Source organism: Leopardus geoffroyi, chromosome B4 (assembly GCF_018350155.1).
Source record: "Leopardus geoffroyi isolate Oge1 chromosome B4, O.geoffroyi_Oge1_pat1.0, whole genome shotgun sequence".
Taxonomy (NCBI): domain Eukaryota; kingdom Metazoa; phylum Chordata; class Mammalia; order Carnivora; family Felidae; genus Leopardus; species Leopardus geoffroyi.
Window position 1 is genome coordinate 13834863 of NC_059341.1, and position 19885 is coordinate 13854747.

General features: G+C 44.7%; 1 protein-coding gene across 3 annotated transcripts; it reads right to left on the reverse strand.

Annotated features, from left to right (window-relative positions):
• Positions 1-1199: 1199 nt before the first annotated feature.
• On the reverse strand, positions 1200-11053 carry ACBD7 (acyl-CoA binding domain containing 7). 3 transcript variants are annotated; one of them, XM_045466687.1, is made up of 4 exons: positions 10949-11053; positions 1744-1861; positions 1540-1602; positions 1200-1459 (listed from the first exon to the last, which is right to left on the reverse strand). In XM_045466687.1, exons 1-4 carry the CDS (start codon positions 10958-10960, stop codon positions 1386-1388), a joined length of 267 nt encoding a protein of 88 aa, XP_045322643.1. In that variant the 5' UTR covers positions 10961-11053; the 3' UTR covers positions 1200-1385. The 3 variants fall into 3 exon arrangements, with proteins under 3 accessions (XP_045322643.1, XP_045322645.1, XP_045322644.1); XM_045466689.1 differs by lacking the exon at positions 10949-11053 and adding an exon at positions 10610-10695; XM_045466688.1 differs by lacking the exon at positions 10949-11053 and adding an exon at positions 7453-7543.
• Positions 11054-19885: the final 8832 nt, after the last annotated feature.

The window sequence follows — 19885 nt, forward strand, 5'->3', positions numbered from 1 at the left end:
CCTCTATGTCTGCCATTTCAAGAACATTACATAAATGGAATCATACACAGCATAATCTTTTGAGACTGGCTTTTTTCACTTCCCTGGAAATTCATCTAGTCAACCTAGGTTGTTTGTTTGCTTGGTTTTTTTTTTTTAAAGTCACATGAAATGAACTGTCCCTCACTGGTCATAGCATACCAAATGCACACCCTTATCCAGGGAATAGAGTTACACTGGTTTTGATGATGTTTATCCTATGCAATCTCAGACAGATTCTAGAACTGCTAAAAGAAGGCCACCTTCCTCCAGGGAAGCTGTGTGCCCGCAAGAAAGACTGAGGATTAGGCCAATATGATATTCCAGACTCTTCATTTTCACTACAATACAAATTGAGCTTAAGAGGCGGAGTAGTTGTAGGTTTATTATCACTAGATACTACATTTGATTTTTTGGTTTGTCTTAAATGTAGAAATTTAGAGAAAAAATAGTTGGTAGCTTTTTTCTTTCTTTGAATAGTCATCGACTCATAGATTTCTTTTTAAAATTTTTAGCTTATTTGTTGTTAGGCTTTTCATAACGTGTGCTTTAAAAAAAATTTTTTTTTTCAACGTTTATTTATTTTTGGGACAGAGAGAGACAGAGCATGAACGGGGGAGGGGCAGAGAGAGAGGGAGACACAGAATCAGAAACAGGCTCCAGGCTCTGAGCCATCAGCCCAGAGCCTGACGCGGGGCTCGAACTCACGGACCGCGAGATCGTGACCTGACTGAAGTCGGACACTTAACCGACTGCGCCACCCAGGCGCCCCATAACGTGTGCTTTAAACTAAAGTATGATAATTACAGTTTCCTCATTCAGTTTTTACAACACTGTGAGACTGATTTTCCCCCTACTCTATAGAGGAGGCTGATTAGCGAGGTTACATAATTTGCCTCAGTCACCTAGTAAAGAATTACAGAGTAAGGACAAGAACCACAGATGTCTATGGTTGACGAAGGCCCCAGGTCAGTGAGAATCCCAAAGCTACATGGTGCAACAAAGGAAAAACCTTGTTACTTGTTCTTAATAAACTGTTTTGATTATACACCAATAATGTTAACTCTCTGTAGAAAAACTGGTAAGCCAAAAAAAAAAAAAAAAAAAAAAAAATTGTTAATGTTTTTGTGCACATACTACCAGAACAAAAAAAATTTTTTAAAAGAACTTTTGCAATCATCTGGTTTAGGCAAGTAAAATTTCATTACATAACACAGTTTCAGTGTACCGCTAATTAAGGATTACAATTCATGTTAATGGCAAAAATATTCACGACATGTAGAGTTAACAGTGCATTTCTTATCCAGATGTTAGGTCATGATAGCATTATGAAGGTTTCAAAAGAAAAACTTTCTCATAGCTGAATTTTAAATTCCATATTTTTCTATCAGCTCTTTTGCTTTAGCAATGTACGCACTCATGGCATCTTCCTTCGATAACCCTAGAAAGACAAAACAGATTATCTCACTGATGTATCGGGCAATTAAGAAAGTTTATTTCACTTATTAAAGAATTAACAACCTTTTTGGAGGTTCCATGCTTCCCATTTAGCCTTGCCTTTTAAATCTAATATTCCTGGACACTCTGCCAAAAGAAGGACAGATACATTTTCAAGGTTATTTTTTACTCTATACTTCTAACAAACATCGTTCAATGAAACTTATCATTATTTTTAAATATATTACTTAAAAAATATTAACATACATATACATATATATGAAATACCAATATTAATGTCGCCAACTACAGATTGTTTGTAGAGCCCATAGAGTTCTTTCAGTTCTCCATCATTTGGCCTTGTTTTCATCTTCTTCACATCTTCGGCGATCCTATCAAAATCAGCCTAGAACAAAAGGAAAAAAAAGGTGCATGGTGCATTCACTAACTTTCGGCAGGCCCATCTATCTTGGGGGCATTTACCACCAAACACCGGGAACTCAAAAAGAAAGAGGAAGCTTTCAAACAGAATTGGAACCATTACAGTCTGGCTCCACCATAACTATCGTTTACAGATACCTCTCCTGGTACCTGATAAACAGATAAGATAGGGACAACTATATAAAATTCTTAATTATGAGCATTCTTTTTTTAAATGTTTATTTATTTATTTTTGAGAGAGAGAGAGAGAGAGAGCACGCATGCATAATCAGGGAACAGACAGAGAGAGACACAGAATCTGAAGCAGGCTCCAGCCTCCAAGCTGTCAGCTCAGAGCCCAATATGGAGCTCGAACTCACAAACCCTGAGGTCATGACCTGTGCCAAAGTTGGATGCCTAACTGGCTGAGCCACCCAGGCGCCCCAATACTAAAAATTCTTAATACTGAAAATTCTAAAAACTGAAGAAGACACAAATAAATGGAAAGCTATTCTATGCTCATGAATTGGAAGAAATAATTTTGTTTAAATGTCCCTACCACCTAAAGCAATCTACAGATTTGTCGAAGCCAATCCCTATCAACATTCTTTTTTTTTTTTAATTTTTTTTAATGTTTATTTATTTTTGAGACAGAGAGAGACAGAGCATGAACGAGGGATGTCAGAGAGAGAGGGAGACACAGAATCTGAAGCAGGCTCCAGGCTCTGAGCTGTCAGCACAGAGCCCGACGCGGGGCTCCAACTCACAGACTGTGAGATCATGACCTGAGCCGAAGTTGGCCGCTTAACCGACTGAGCCACCCAGGCGCCCCCCTATCAACATTCTAATGGCACAGTTTACATAGAAAAAAAAACAACCTTAAAGTTTGTATAGAACAGTCAAAGCAACCTTGAGAAAGAAAAACAAAGCTGGAGTCATCACACTTCCTGACTTGCAACTACTGTATATTACAAAGCTACAGTAATCAAAACAGTATGGTACTGGCCTAAAAACAAACAGATCAATGAAACAGAACAGAGAGCCCAGAAATAAAAGCATGCGTATATGGTCAATTAATTTTTGACAAAGAGCCAAGAATGTAGAATGGGGGAAAGGTCACTCTCCTCACCAAATGGTGCTGGGACCACTTGACTGCCACATACAGAAGAATGAAACTGGACCACTATCTGACACTATGCACAACCCAAAGTGGATTTAAAGTAAGGTCAAGTAAGACCTTTGGTTTAGACCATAAAACTCCTAGATAGAAAATATAGGGGGCAGACACTGGTCTCGGCAATGATCGGATCTGACACCAGAAGCAAGGGCAACTAAAACAAAAATAAAGACGTGAGGCTCCATCACACTGAAAAGTTTCTACAAGGTAAAGAAAAGCATCAACAAAATGAAAAGGCAACCTATGGAATGGGAAAAAATATTTGCAAATCATGTATCTTTAAAAAGTGCTTAATACTGTTGGTGGGAATGCAAATTGGTACAGCCACTCTGGAAAACAGTGTGGAGGTTCCTCAGAAAATTTAAAATAGACCTACCCTATGACCCAGCAGTAGCACTGCTAGGAATTTACCCAAGGGATACAGCAGTACTGATGCATAGGGGCACTTGTACCCCAATGTTTATAGCAGCACTTTCAACAATGGCCAAATTATGGAAAGAGCCTAAATGCCCATCAACTGATGAATGGATAAAGAAATTGTGGTTTATATACACAATGGAGTACTACGTGGCAATGAGAAAGAATGAAATATGGCCCTTTGTAGCAACGTGGATAGAACTGGAGAGCGTGATGCTAAGTGAAATAAGCCATACAGGGAAAGACAGATACCATATGGTTTCACTCTTATGTGGATCCTGAGAAACTTAACAGAAACCCATGGGGGAGGGGAAGGAAAAAAAAAAAAAAAAAGAGGTTAGAGTGGAAGAGAGCCAAAGCATAAGAGACTCTTAAAAACTGAGAACAAACTGAGGATTGATGAGGGGGTGGGAGGGAGGGGAGGGTGGGTGATGGGTATTGAGGAGGGCACCTTTTGGGATGACCACTGGGTGTTGTATGGAAACCAATTTGACAATAAATTTCATATATTGAAAAAAAATTAAAAAATAAACAATGCAAAAATGAAATAAAACAAAAAATGCTTAATATTTAAAAAATATAAAGAACTCATACTACTCGATAGCTTTAAAAAAAATTAATTAAACAAAATGGGAAAGGAAGGCAAATGGAGAGGGTCCGACGCTGCACAGATCCTCTCGCAACTCATCACTAGTGATGTGGGTGGAGAGCCAGCCCGCCCAGCGTAGGAGGTGGAGCACAGAGCACCCTCTGGGGGAGGACTGAGAAGCAGGGCATCACCTGGGGGTGGGGGTGGGATGGTAGGGGAAGCCGAGCACCCCTGGGGTTGGAGAAGGAGGCGCAGCCCAGCAACAGGGTAGCATGTGGAGCTCCCTTTTGGGGAAGGCTGAGAAGAGGAGCGGTGGTTGGGCTTCAGATGGGGCGTCAGTGGTGCGCACTGATAAAGGGCTTCAGAAGAAGGCAAAAAGAAAAAGAAAAAGAAAAAGAAAACCCCTCCCAGATAACATTGCAGACAAGTTAACTACAGCTGGCCAGACAACATAAAGAAGTCATCAGGAAAGTTGAAAGAAGCTCATTTGCAGAAGAAAAACGAAAAATACAAAAAAAGAAACGATTCCCAGAAAGCTGGAGAGAAAGTATAAAAAGTACAGTCTAGAATGAAAGCTACTTGCTCTAAGGCTCAAAGATCAGGATCTGAGAGATTCAAGACAACAAGCAGGGAAAGCCTTTAGACAGAATTCTCCATATGGTCCCAGAACCGACAGAACTATTGTAAATAAGTGCCTGCCTCTAGAAAAGAAGAGGTTACCAGTGAGAAGGGCCGCAGCCCAGTTGCTGAATAATGCTTGGGGAACGCAGAAAAAACAAAATGCCAAGTGGAAAAAACAAAATGCCAAATGGTTTAAAAGACAGTGGATGAAAAAAATTATGTTAATTAACTTGAATTAAAAAATTTTTTTTTTCAACGTTTATTTATTTTTGGGACAGAGAGAGACAGAGCATGAACGGGGGAGGGGCAGAGAGAGAGGGAGACACAGAATCGGAAACAGGCTCCAGGCTCTGAGCCATCAGCCCAGAGCCCGACGCGGGGCTCGAACTCACGGACCGCGAGATCGTGACCTGGCTGAAGTCGGACGCTTAACCGACTGCGCCACCCAGGCGCCCCTAATTAACTTGAATTTAAATAAATAAGTTAAAAATAAATAAATAAAATGGAGATAGTAACAAAAAAAAAAGATGGCAGATGATCAGAAACATGAAAACTAAGAAAATCAAGGCTAAATGAAGAATGAGAGCTTGTCTGTGTAAAACTTAGTTATGTAGTTTAGAGAATTTTTCTGAAAAAAATCCAATAACTCCTTTATAAATTAAGAAAAAATAAGCAAGACATAGAGATGGCCAACAGACACATGGAAAGGTGCTCAACATCACTCATCACCAGGAAATGCACATCAAAGCCACTATGAGATGTGACCTCACTCTTATTAGGATGGTTAAAATCAAAAGACAAGAAATAGGGTTGGTGAGACCTTGGAGAAAAGGGAACCCTCCCGCGCTATGGGTGGGAACATAAACTGGTGCAGCTACAGTGGAAAACAACAAATTAAAAATCCAGCTCCCACGTGATGGAGCAATTCTACCTCTGGGTGGAAGCAAAACCCGTCTCACAGCGATGCTGGCACCCCCACGGTCACGCCCAGTGGTTTTGGTTTTTGTTCTTACCAAGAGTCAAGACTTGGAAAGTACAAGTTGAGTGTCCTATCAGTGAGGTTTTGGGGTGATGGAGGGGGTTCAGAACCGATGGCCAAGAAAGAATTCTTGAAGAGGTGTAAAAGGGTGATGGTTATTAAAGCACGGGGACAGGACCTGTGGGCAGAAAGAGCAGCACTGGGGCTGGGAACAGTGACTGGTTATACACTATGGCGATGGGGGAGGTAAAGTCAAGAGGAAGTGTTGTTTTTTTTTTTTAAATGTTTATTTTTTTTCGAGAGGCAGACAAGTGCGACCAGGGGAGGGGCAGAGAAAGAGGGAGATGCAGAATCCAGAAGCAGGCTCCAGGCTCTGAGCTGTCAGCAAAGGGATTTCCAGATGCTAAAGAAGACTCATAGATTACTGGAGGCCTAGCTATTGTCAAGCTAAGGTTGTGTTTCCCTCTAGCAAAGCATTAACACTGGAAAGTAGGCAGTTCCTGGACTTTAGGCTACTGATAAGATTGCCTTTTTCTTGTGATATTACTACTAAGATATTTGTAAGTTGAGGGAGACTCTATCAGTCTAACCATTTATTTTCTGTCCTTTCCTCTGTTCTTGGGCAGCCAGGAGTGTCTGAGGAATGTCACACATATCCCACCTGGGGTGGCAAGGGGGGGTGGGTTGTGCTAGCTCATGCTTGACCCTCAGCTTGCCTTATGGTCCCTCATCACAATGATGGATGAATGGATAAGGAAAATATTATACAGACACATACACACACATCCTGGAATATCATTCAGCCATAAAAGGGAAGGAGATCCTGCCATGAGCAGCAACAAGGATGGGCCCTGAGGGCATTACGTGAGGTGAAGTCAGACAGAGACCAACAAATACTAAAGGACCTCACTTGTATGTGGAATCTAAGGTCACTAAACTTAGGGAAAAGGAGGACAGATTGGCAGTTACCACAGGTGGGGATGAAGGGTGGGGGAAATGGATGAATGTGGTCAAAAGGTGGCAAAAAAAATCTATCAAGAGAAATTTCAACCCACATTTCTTGTAAGTTTAAAGCATACAAATATAACTTTTTAAAAACAACATTACAGGGGCGCCTGGGTGGCTCAGTCGGTTAAGCGGCCGACTTCGGCTCAGGTCATGATCTCATGGTCTGTGAGTTCGAGCCCCGCGTGGGGCTCTGTGCTGACAGCTCAGAGCCTGGAGCCTGTTTCAGATTCTGTGTCTCCCTCTCTCTGACCCTCCCCTGTTCATGCTCTGTCTCTCTCTGTCTCAAAAATAAATAAACGTTAAAAAAAAAAAAAACACATTACACTTAGTGCAGCTTTGTTGATCCCCCTCATGGACACTTCCCCCTCTCCTTCCTAAATCCACCCTTTGCCATTTGCAATAGCTTTGCTACCAACCAGTCTTTGTCTAGAGCTTTCACCACCTAGTTCCTCTTTGCCCAACTCCCAAAGATCGTCAGGCTGGCCGGCAGCTCCCCGTTGACATATTCTGCACAGAGGAATGTCTATGGGCTCCCAGTTTTCTTAAAAAGATTTTGTTTTATATTTTACTCAAGTAATCTCTGCCCCCAGTGTGGGACTCGAACCCATGACCCTGAGATCAAGAGCTGCCCGCACCACAGACTGAGCCAGCCAGGAGGCCCCTATGTGCTCTTAGCTTTATTCCTTGTCTTATAACCTCTTTGTTTCTCTAAAAAGGGCTTTGGTAACTATTTTCCTTAATAGAATTTTTCTATTCTTTAAAAAAAATAAATAAACGTTATTTTACCTTGTGTTATTTAAATCAGGGATAAGCAGGGGCGCCTGGGTGGCTCAGTCGGTTGAGCGGCCGACTTCGGCTCGGGTCATGATCTCACAGTCCTTGAGTTCTAGCCCCGCGTCGGGCTCTGTGCTGACAGCTCAGAGCCTGGAGCCTGTTTCAGATTCTGTGTCTCCCTCTCTCTGACCCTCCCCTGTTCATGCTCTGTCTCTCCCTGTCTCAAAAATAAATAAACGTTAAAAAAATAAATCAGGGATAACAGGAAATGTCACCGGCCTGGGTATCAAACAAGAAAAGCTCAAGAAGGAATTCCACCCCCATCGCCATTTTCTTTCTCCAATGCAGAGCTGCCTTTGATCCAAATATCCAAAGTCCCAGTACAGAAAGTGGATAGCCCCAATGTAATGTCAGAACCTCAGTGATCTCAGCAGAGGTGCTGGATAAAGTTTCCTCCAGCGCCAAAGACAGAACAGTAGCACAACTAGGACAGTTGTTTTGTCATGAACAAAAATCACTTGTAAATCAGAGAGACTGGGTTCTCCAACCTAAATAACCTGGAAAATGGCCCAGCCTCCTAATTAATCCCTACAAGGGTCTAAGAAGCATGGGTGCATGTGACAAGGGTCATACACCCTGCCTTCTCTTTCCGAGTTTCTTTCTAGGAAGTTGCCAACTGCTTTAAACAATGTCATGGTTAAGAACACAGGCTTTAGGGGTGCCTGGATGACTCAGTCAGTTGAGTATCTGACTCTTGATTTTGGCTCAGGTCATGATCTCAGGGTCGTAAGATCAGGCCCCACATCGGGCTCCGTGCTGAACACAGGGCCTGCTTAGGATTCTCTCTCCCTCTACTGCTCACGTGCACTCTCTCTCTCAAAAAACAAAAACAAAAACAAAAACAAAAACAAAAACAAAAACAAAAACAAAAACACTGGCTCTAGAGCCAGACTGCCCCAATTAGAATCTCAGCTTCATCTCTTAAGAGCTATGTGTCCTTGGAAGTTATTTAACCTGTGTCTGTTTTCTCAGCCAGAATATGGGACAATAATACTACCTATCCACAAGGTTGTTGGCAAGATTAATCAGGTTAACACATGTAAAATAGTTATTTAAGTTTATTTATTTATTTGGGGGGGGGGTGTGGAGAGGAGAGAGAGAATCCCAAGTAGGCCACACACTGTCAGTGTAGAGCCGACGTGGGGCTCAAAGTCACGAACCATGAGACATGACCTGAGAGAAAGTCAACAGTTGGACGCTTAATCAACTGAGTCACTTAGGCGTCCCAACACATATAAAATATTTTAAATAGTGCCTGGGACATGGTGAGTGTTTAACAAAGGCTACCATTATTATTTTAAGTCTCTTTGTGGGGGAAAAAAAACACCTAATGCTAGAGAAAACTTATTCACAATGAAAAATATGTTGATTTAACAAATAATACCAAATTGTCTTTATACACTCAGCTTTGTAAGCCATGTAGAAAAAATAAAGACCAGCAAGAAGTATACTAAAATATGCAAACAGTAATTGCCTCTGATTATTGGTAAGTTTTCTGGTGTTTTACCACTTTCTATACTCTCCAAATGTTCTATAGCGTGTCCCTCTTGTGTCTATAATCAGGACAGAATGAAAATGCTCCATAAGTGCCCACGGCTTCCTAAGGGCCGGGCAGGGCTATTCAGAGGCATAGGGATCTTTGCCTCCAGATTTGCTTGCTGTAAGGTCTTATGCCCTTTCCCAGTGACAGAAACCCAATTCCCCTTGGCAAGCCAAGCCTTGAGGAGAATTCTAAGGATTCTCAACAACCATGCTAGGTCCCTGCCTTCCAGGAAGGAACTTCTGGAAAAGCGTTCCTCATAATGTGGGGGGACATGGAACCATTTGATAACCTAATGAAACGCTTGGCCCTCTTTACAAGAGGTCAGCCCCTGACACAGTTTCACACACATCTTCAAGGATCCCCCTTTCTTCTCCCTTCCAGGGTAGAGAAGCCCATTCCAGAGCAGGGACCAAGATCATTCTTTCCATCCAGCATGCCATTTTGTGGTGCCACAACTTGATACATTCCTGCTCCATGGTGTGGCTCCCATGTACCCTCTCTGTGGGGCCCTTCCCAGTGCAACCATGAGGAGCTCAAGTGGGAAGAGCACTGGCCTCACATCAGGATCTTGGGTTTGAATTCTACCTTTGAGAGACAATGCCATGGGACTCTATGCTAGCAACAAAGTTCTTGTGATTCAGACTCCGCCCTCCCCCCCCACCTTAACCTCAGGGGGAAGGTGTTAAGATTAAATGCCATTAAGAAAGCACATATTCTTGATTTCATTCTGTTGACTCTGCCCAGCCAGAGCTCATCACTTGGATCATACTACTTAATGCACATACTGAACACCTATGATGCGCCAGGCCTTTGCCAGGCACATGGGGACGAAACAGGGCAGCCGGCGCCCAAGGAGCTCGGGCTCCAGGGGGAGATGAGCAAGTCAACAGTGATCACGTGATACTTGCTATAGTGGAGGAGCTGCAGGCACTCTGGGGACACAGAGGACAGAGTGTCAGCGGGCGTGGAAGAAGCCTCCCCAGAGGACATGGCGCTTAGCCCAAGCCCGAGGGGTCAGCACCCAAAGGACGGACAGGGGCTTGGAAGGGGGCTCATAATACAGTGATAGGTACAGGAACAAAACTGTATACACATAAGAGTATTATCGAATCAGTGTGTGTATATACACACTTATACCATGCACATGTATCTATGTATACATGCACCTGTATGTGCAAGCACGTACAGGCATATATATACACGTACACATTTTTCACACATACTAGAAACGAATCCATCGTGTTAGCAGTGGTTGTCATTTGGGTGAAGGAATTCCTGATGGCCTTTATTTACATTAGTTCTCTTTCCCCAAAGTTCCCACCCTGAACATTTACTTTTTTCGCATATCAGCAAAACAGTATTTTTTATTGTAGTTTTACAGCTCTCTGCTGCCCAAAACAACTTTTGCCTGAGAGAGGCCCCTGGCTGTACCAAGGAGCGAGGCGGTGCGGGTGGGACCCCAGCCGCCCTCGCCTCCATTTCTCAGATGGGAAGAACTGGAGGGGCAGGGCCGCCTGGTCCTCCCGGAGCAACTCGGTGTCTGCCCTCCTGGGAACGTGAGCCTACTTAGCGTTTAACCAATCCCCGGGGTTCACAAGCGTTGCCATAGGGAGCCCCAGCTCGCCATCCATAGATGGCACCGGTGCGGTCCCCACTGTCCTAAGTGGACGCTCGCGAAGCAGGTGGGCGTGTCCTCGGGGTCACAACGGACAATTCGGGGCGGGCGGGAGCGGGGTTGAGGGAAGGGGAGGAAACGGGGGCAAGAGGACTGCAGGCAGCAACTGTCCCAAGTTCCAGGTCCGAGCGGCCCGCCGGCCAGGAGCGTCACGCTTGCCACACGCCCCACTGCAGCGATTCCCTCGGGGGGGTGGGGGGGCAAACCCTCCCTCGCGGCCTTCGACTTACCTGCAGAGACATGGTCACAAAACCCAACTGCAGCCACACTCCCGACGCACACTCACCCAGACCCCGCCCCGCGGCTCCTTAAATGGCGGCGCGCCTCCGCCCGCCAGCTCCCATCTGGGCCCGGATGGTTCCCATTGGCCATTGGTTCTGGGGGCGGGGCTGAGCCGTGAGCCGCACCTGTCGTGTAGGAGGCAGCGGTCCGGCTCTCCAGCCTCGCGCGAGGGTAGTCAGTTGCGAGCGAGGGTGCAGCTTGGAACTGGAAAGGGAAGGAGCTGGGAATTTAAATGAGTTCCTCTCCGCTCTTGGCTCGCTCCCCAATTCTTTCTCAAGAGACCGTTTTCAGGAAATCCAGAGAGGTCTCTGCAGGGCACGGAAATCAGTGGGGATTCCTTTTTGTGTATATATGTATACCTCCGCCCCCTCGTAAACCGAGAAACCTGGACTGTAGGCAGTATATTGAGACCTCTCGCGTCTCCTCTCCCATCTCTAGGTACAGTTCATCGGCAATGAAAAAGGCGTCTTTAAAAAGCAAAAATACGTTCTGAACACGTGCTGCAACCACCCTAACTAGTTCTCAGGGCAAAGGCACAAAACTACGTGCGTATTCAATTTGAGCCCTTTCGCCAGGGGAACAAATCCAATGTCACCGCAGCTCTACAGATACACAGAATGAGGTTGTGATTCACATTGGATTAATTGTTCAAAGAACTGGAACAGCATTTTCTGGTGATATGAGGAGTTAATTTTCCACTCTTCATTTATGTTTTTATATATTTTTAAATGTTTATTTTTGAGACAGAGCACAAGTGGGGAAGGGACAGAGGGGGAGAGGAAGAATCCCAACCTGATTCCACGCTCCAAGCGGGGCGGGAGGCGCTCTGTCCCACAAACCGTGAGATAATGACCTGAGCTGAAATTAAGAGTCAGAGGCTTAACCCACCGAGCCCCAGGTACCCCACCTCCCCCGCCCACCACTACCTCCAACTCTTCATTTAAAAGAAACTTTCGTGGATGACTCAGTTGGTTGGGTGTCCAACTTCAGATCAGGTCATGATCTCACTGTTCGTGAGTTCAAGCCCCGGATCCGGCTCTGTGCTGAAGCTTGGAGCCTGGAGCCTGCTTTGGATTCTATGTCTCCCTCTCTCTGCCACTTCCCTGCTAGCACTCTATCTCTCTCAAAAATAAACAGTATTGGGCGCCTGGGTGGCTCAGTCGGTTAAGCGTCTGACTTCAGCTCAGGTCACGATCTCGCGGTCCGTGAGTTCCAGCCCCGCGTCGGGCTCTGGGCTGATGGCTCAGAGCCTGGAGCCTGTTTCCGATTCTGTGTCTCCCTCTCTCTCTGCCCCTCCCCCGTTCATGCTCTGTCTCTCTCTGTCTCAAATAAACATAAAAAATAAATAAATAAACAGTATTAAAAAAAAAAAAAAAAACTTTCATGGAGCCAGGTGCCCGGAAGAACTGACAAATTCAGGATTTAGAAAGTTACTGACTTGAAACATCTAACAATACAACATATAACCATTCAAGAGATGGGAAAGATAGGCCCTAAAACATTTTAGCTTGTTTTTTTTTTCATTTTAGCTTGTTTTTGCATAAAACTACATTTAAAAAAATATTTGCTTGTCTTTTTCGTGTAAATCCCTTGGTTTTTAAATTTTCTCCTTGAAAATTTTTTCATGGTGTAATCAATGAATTTCCAAGTAAAAGACAAAAAGCTAATGTTAATAAAACGCACTGGCCAGGCTTTCTTTTGGTTTTTAGTTTTTAAATTTCCAGGTGATGGGAAATGCACTGTGGGGTACAAAGGCAAAAGGCAGCTTCAGGACAGTGAGTGCTTTCTCAGCTGGGGAAGCCCTCAAGTGTTCCAGTAGGGAAATACTGGGGTGAGCTATTTTTTAAAAATAGCTGAGACATTTGGGCATTATAGTCATTATAAGAAATCAGGAAAAGAAGTGCCTCTGACTCCTCTGGGTCATGATCTTGAGGTTCGTGGGTTCGAGCCTTGCGTGGGGCTCTGTGCTGACAGCTCCCAGGCTGAGCCTGCTTGGGATTCTGTGTCTCCTTCTCCCTCTGCCCCTCCCCCACTTGTGCTCTATCTCTGTCTCTGTCTCTCTCTCAAAAATAAACATTTTTAAAAATCAGGAAAAGGGGAAAGGGAAGGTACACTGTGCTGTTTTATTATCTAACGTTAAGAACTCTTTTCAAAGCATGTTCTCTTGAGTTGCCGTCCTCTGACCAGAGGCTAGAGCCACGGTGCCTTGTTCCAAGGAACAAAAAGAAAGAAAAGACAATGGATATATTGATGTCTCTGTCCAGTGATAATAATATACTAGGTACAGTGAAAACCCAGCTTTCTGGAGCCCTTAGGAAGTGAATCAATTTGGACAATCAAGTTCTTTTTTTTTTTTTTTTTACTATATTGTTAAATATTGGTTACAGATCAATATACATACATACACTCATATATATGTAAAATTTTAAAAATAAAGGACACATTTATGAAACTACCACCAGTTTAAGAAATAGAACATTACCAGGGTGCCTGGGTGGCTCAGTTGGTTAAATTGACTTTGGCTCAGGCATGATCTCACAGCTCATGAGTTAGAGCCCTACTCCAGGCTCTTCGCTGGCAGTGCAGAGCCTGTGTGGGATTCTCTCTCTCTCCCTCTCTCTCTCTGCCCCTCCCCGCTCATGCCTTCTCTCTCTCTCAAAATAAATAAGTGGACATTAAAGATTTTTTTTAAATAAATAGAACATTATCCTTACCTTTGTGACTCCCTTGATTCCATTATATCCTATCTTCCTCATTCATTCATTCAAATAGTTACTGAGTGCCCACTATGAGCAAGGCACTGTTTTAGGTTCTTGAAAGACATTAGTCAACAGAACAAACAAGAATCCCCATCCTTGCATTACATTCTGGTAGGGCATTGCAGACAATACCATATATAATAAATGAATTCTATAATCTATTAAAAGATTTTAGATTATAAGTGCAATTAAAAAAAATTTTTTAAGTTTATTTATTTATTTTTGAGAGTGAGAGAGCGAGAGCATGAGAGGGAGAGACAGAATCCCAAGCAGGCTCAGTGCTCTCAGCACAGAGCCCGACATGGGGCTCGATCTCAGGAACCAGGAGATCATGACCTGAGCTGAAATAAAGAGTCGAACGTTCAACCAACTCAGCCACCCAGATGTCCTGATAAGTGCAATTTTTAAAAAGAGCAAAAGAGATGGTAAGTCTTTTTTTTTTTTAATTTGAATCCAAGTTAATTAACATATAATGTAATAATGATGTCAGGAGTAGAATTTAGTGATTTATCACTTACATATAACACCCAGTGCTCATCCCAACAAATGCCCTCCTTGATGCCCATCCCCCATGTAGCCCAACCCCCCACCCCAAACCCCTCCAGCAACCCTCAGTTTGTTCTCTGTATTTAAGAGTCCCTTATGCTTTGCCTCCCTCTCTGTGTTTATCTTATTTTTCCTTCCCTTCCCCTATGTTCATCTGTTTTGTTTCTCAAATTCCACATATGAGTGAAATCCTACGATACTTCTCTTCCTCTGACTGCCTTACTTCACTCAGCATCCGCCTTGTTGCAAACGGCAAGGTTTCATTCTTTCTGATTGCTGAGATGGGCAGTCGTGGGTATGTGGGGCGGAAGAGGTAACCTGCAATGGTAAGTAGGGGACACAGGGCAGGTCTCTCTGAGAAGATGGCATTTGAGCAAAAGCTCGAAGGAGGTGAAAGAGCTGACCAGGAAGACCCCCTGAGAGCTGCATCCAGTACCGAGACCCTCAAGAGTGAGCTTCCCTGGCAGGTGTGAAGAACACCAAGGAGCCAGTGTGGCCAGAGCAGAGGAGCAGAAGAGGCCAGGGAATAGAAGACGGAAACCGGACAAGACCTTGCACAAAGGCATTTGGGGTTAAATGGGAGTGAAACAGAACCATTGAAGAGTTTCGAGTGCGATCTGCCAAGATACCACTACTTTTTAAAGGGGTCACTCTGGTTGCTGTGTGGAAAATAGATCGCAGGGAAACAAGGTTGGAAGCAGAATCTTTACCATAATTATAATCCAGGGAAGAACTTACGGGGTGTCTCAAACTCAGGTGGTAGGAGTGAGAAGTATCTCAGATTCCGGATATATTTTGAAGGTAAAGTCAACAGTAGTCCCTCAAAGATTCCACATGGGATGTGAAGGAAAGACAGGAGTCGGGATAATTCCAAGAGTGTTGGCCTGAGTCACCGGGAGGCCCACCGGTGGAGTAGGTTTGGCGGGGAGCAAAGATCAGAAGTTTAGTTCTGGACATGTGAGTTTTGAGATATCAGACATCCAAGTGAGATGTCAAATAGGCAGTTGGATATCAAGTCTAGTTTGGGCGGGGTACATTAATGTGGTACCCATGAACAGAGAGATAGTATTTAGAACCCTCAGACTGGGTGACTCTAGAAACTGAGTGTATATAGATGAGGAAAGAGGATTGAAGACTAAGCCATGGAAAATCGCAACATTAAGAGCTTGGAAAGGAGAGGAAGAATGAGTGTAGGAGACAGAGAAGAAGTGGTCATTGAGTAAGAGAAAAACCAAGAGAATGTGGTGTCCAGAAAGCACATCAAGTGAGAAAGCGTGTCAGGGCGGAGGAGGACTGAGAGTTATCGATTGGATCTTGGTCATTGTCAAGATCACTGACAACCTGGAGAGAGAAGTTTCAGTGCAGCGCTGGGGGACAAAGGCTGATTAGAGTGTGTTTAAGAAAACACCAGGTGTGGCGCACCAAATTTGACTCAGGTCATGATCTCATGGTTTGTGAGTTCGAATCCGGCATTGGGCTCTGTGCTGACAGCTCGGAGCCTGGAGCCTGCTTCCAATTCTGTGTCTCCCCCGCTCACACTCTGTCTCTCTCTCTCTCTCTCAAAAATAAATAAAAATATTTAAAAAATTTTTAAATAAAATAAAATAAAAAAAGAAAACACAAGGTGCAATTATATAATCGTTTTTTGGACTCTCCCTTTGTTTATCCCTCCACTCATGTCAAACTGTCTCCTTAATAATTAAATCCTACCTATTTTGTTCATCTTCACAAAGCGTTGTTCTGGCACTTTGCTCTTCCCTCTAAACTCTAACATCCATGAGTCATGTTCCACAAAAGAAAATTCTTGAATTTTTCTTAGAATTGCATTGAAAAGCTACATCAGTTGGGTGGGGGAGGAGAAGCAGATATTTTTGTGACAGAGTTTCACTATTCATGACTCATATCTTTTTCAATTATTTTTCTGTAATGTTTTCAGAGAGTTTTCCAATTTTCTCCATTAAAGGTCTCACACATCTTATATGTATTTTTTTTTTTTTTTTTTTTTAAGTAGGCTTCATGCCCAGCACAGAGCCCAACTCGGGGCTTGAACACACCATCCTGAGATCAACACCTGTGCTGAGATCAAGAGTCCGATGCCTAACTGACTGAGACACCCAGGAGCCCCTTAAGGGGATTTATTTCTAAGTATCTTTATATTTTTTATTATGTTATAGATGGAGTCTTTAAAAAATTTGCATTGTTCATCCTTTTGTAACTGGTACAGAGAAAGGGAATTGATTGTTGTCTATTGACTCTTTATCCAGCAGCCTTGATAGATCTCTTGTTTTAATTACTTCTCAGTAAACGATTTGGGGTTTTCTATTTATCAAACAATAGTCTATGAATGATGATAGTTTTACTTAGTCCTTTGCATTCCTCAAATCTTTCTTTTCCTTGCCTTTCTGCACTAGCCAGGACCTGAGTATAATAATGGCTAGGAATAGTATATGGTTCCTTAAAGGTAATGTGTTCAGTGTTTCACCATCAAATGTGATATGTTCACTGCAGCTGGCTTATTTTGATGGCTATACATGTTTTAGTAGGTTAAGGAGGTTTCTTCCTGTTTGTAGTTTGGCAAAACTTGTTTTCATGAATGGATGTAGAATTTCATCAAAAGCTTTTTTTAATGTCTCTGTTGGGAGTGGGATGATCATATGTTTCCCCTTTAATCTTTTCAAGAGAGCTTACATGAATTGATTTTCGATTTTTTTTTTTTTTTAATGATTTTGCCCAAAGTCATATGGGCTTTTTTTTTTTTTTTAAGTTTATTTATTTTTGAGACAGAGAGAGAGCATGAACGGGGGAGGGGCAGAGAGAGAGGGAGGCACAGAATCAGAAGCAGGCTTCAGGCTCTGAGCCATCAGCCCAGAGCCTACGCGGGGCTCGAACTCACGGACCGCGAGATCGTGACCTGAGCTGAAGTCGGATGCTTAACCGACTGAGCCACCCAGGCGCCCCGATTTTCGATTGTTAAACCAATCTTGCATTCCTTATTAATTTTGACTTGAACTTGATGAAATGTTTCTCTTTTTTTAAGTACATGACTGGACTGTGAGTTATATTTTGAGGGATTTTTCATCCATCTTTATTTTGTAACTTCCCTTCCTCATACTGTCTTGTTTTGTTTTGTTTTTTTTCCTGTATCAGCATTATGCCGGCACATAAAACGAGCTGGGAAAGCATCCTCCTGTCTCTGCGTTCTGGAATAAATTGTGTAGAATGAAGAAAATTACAAATGAGAGAAGGTCACACAGCAGCCAATGACACTCAGGCTGATTTTCTGCTTGCTGCCTCCTTCACTTCCAGTCCCTGAGGTTAAAGCCACTGTCCAAGCACAAGGGAGTCTAATGCTTACCCCACCCATCCCCCAACTCGCAGCCAGAACGAGCATCCGAAAACACAAGCGGCATTAAGCGTGCATATATCAGGGGCAGCCGAGTTTTCTTACGATAAACTCCAAACTATTTTTGGCAGCAGACTTCGCGCTAATGCTAGTGAGGCCCTCGGTGAAAGTCACCCGGGAGATTTTTCCCAGAAGAACCCATTAAAGGTTCTGACGCCCTGCCAAACTGCCCCGTGGAAACACCAACTGGCCTCCCCCATGAGCACACGAGAACCGCGGGCCAAGCGCTGCAGAGCTATGGCGGCTCCGGCACCAAGGCCACAGGGCCTCCGCAGTCTTGGCCAGGTAGGGGTGCCGGTGCCCGCCCCTCCCCTTGTCTCCCTGGAGGCTCCTGGCAGCCTTTTAAAGGTTAAGCTGCCGTGGTTTTGGAAGCGATGCTTTTGAATGCCGCAGAGGTGCTGCTGTCCACTTAAGTGGAACTCCACTGAGAGATGGCTGTGAGCGCGTGGACCCTTCTATCCACCGTGCAAAATCCCCTTGGCCGCAGTACGCTGCACACACAGCGGGGCAAATTTCTTCCTCGGCTCCTACTGGCCACTCTTTGTGTGCAGCCCCTGGCCGGTCTCCTGCACCTTCTCACTGGGCTGCATGAAGTTCACGTTCTTTCTACCCCATGTCAAGTGTAAGGAGCACGGCTTGGCCTCCCCACAGTTCTCCTTTATCACCATTTCTGCTCTCAGTCTGTGAGGTCTGAGTGTCTCCTATCAGTGTTTGCTTTCAGGTTCCTTCTGGCAAGCTGAAACACAGATGTCTCAGTATAAACTTGAACCTGAACCGGCCGAAGAAGTTCTCAGTGGTCCCCTGCAGCCCCCTGCCTCAGGAATGGCTCATCTGTGGGAAGTTGCCAAGGTAGATCAGGTTTCCTTCGGCCACGCCCCGGAGGAAATTGGTTCCCTCTGTGGCTTTGCCACTGCTTCTGATGTGTGGACGGAAGAAGTGGCCAAAGGGACACAATTGGGAGTCTGTGCTGGGCTGGGGCACCTGAGAGGTCTGGGGGGCACAGCCCTGAGGCCTGACTGGGCCGTGGCACTTGGGTCCCTGCGGGTGTGGCCTTGTTGGGAGACTGGGGTGCAGAGGTGGAGTGTGGAGGGGAGCACAGGCTGTGGAGGCCCCAGACTCTGGCAGGGTGAGGCTGTCTCTGCCCTTCTGCACGGAGGCCTGGCCGAGGCCAGCCTCCTCCCAAAGCAGGGAATTCAGAAGTTGATTTGTGCTGGTGGAGGGGCCACTGCTTCTGAAGGTGAGGGGGGTCTCTTCCTCTCCAGGCAGGGTGGGGGACTGGTGGAACTTCTACCCTGACACCTGACCATTGTCAGGTGGCCCACGTTCTGTGTTGCTCCGCTGAGCGCTCTTAGAGCAGGAATCAGAGGTGAGAACAGCCAGCTCACGGCTACCTCGCTCCGTGTTGCAGACTCCACGCTGTACCTGGTGAGACGAGAAAAGCATGCTGCTGTTGGTTAGCTCAGCCGAAGCCTGGGGTTTCTGGGCCACGACATGACCCTCCAGCTTGGCTCCCTCGTAACTCAGGAGCAAACAGGAGGTCATTGCTTCCTTGTGCTTACGGCCCATCAGCGAGTCTTGATCTCTTCCCTGTGTGACTCCCGGGCACAATCAACTCAACCAGGCTTCGTTGTAGTCAGGGAGTGGCTCCACATAAGGGTTTTTGAGTTCATCTCCATGACCTGTATTCATCCATAGATCTTGGGCTCTAAAGTGCTCTTTTGCTGAGACTGACAATGAGAGATTTCTTGAGCAGTTTTTCACATTTCCTGCATATGTAAAAGGGGATATGGTATATTCCACTGAGTACTCCTTGGAGGCAGGGGTCCGCTGACCAGTGTCTACAAAACACCCTCAGATTCCACACACCCACCACGGTTCCATCTTATCTGACCCTGGAGGGGTTCCGGGGCAGCACGGAGAGGGGGCTGCCAAAGGAGGCACCCAGCTTGTTGCCAAAGGTGAATTGTGACTGAAGCCAAAGTCTTCAAACTTAACCATGTCAGCATCCAAGAACATGCCTTTAAATCTACAGACAACACACTTCTGGTGACCATACCCCACAGACATTATCTGATGGAATTTGCCTGTGGCCTTCTTTTCTTGCAGACTGCCATGAGCCAGTAGGAACTCAAGTTCCTCTCTTTCACTAGAATATTCCAGAACAAGGCAGAGTCTGG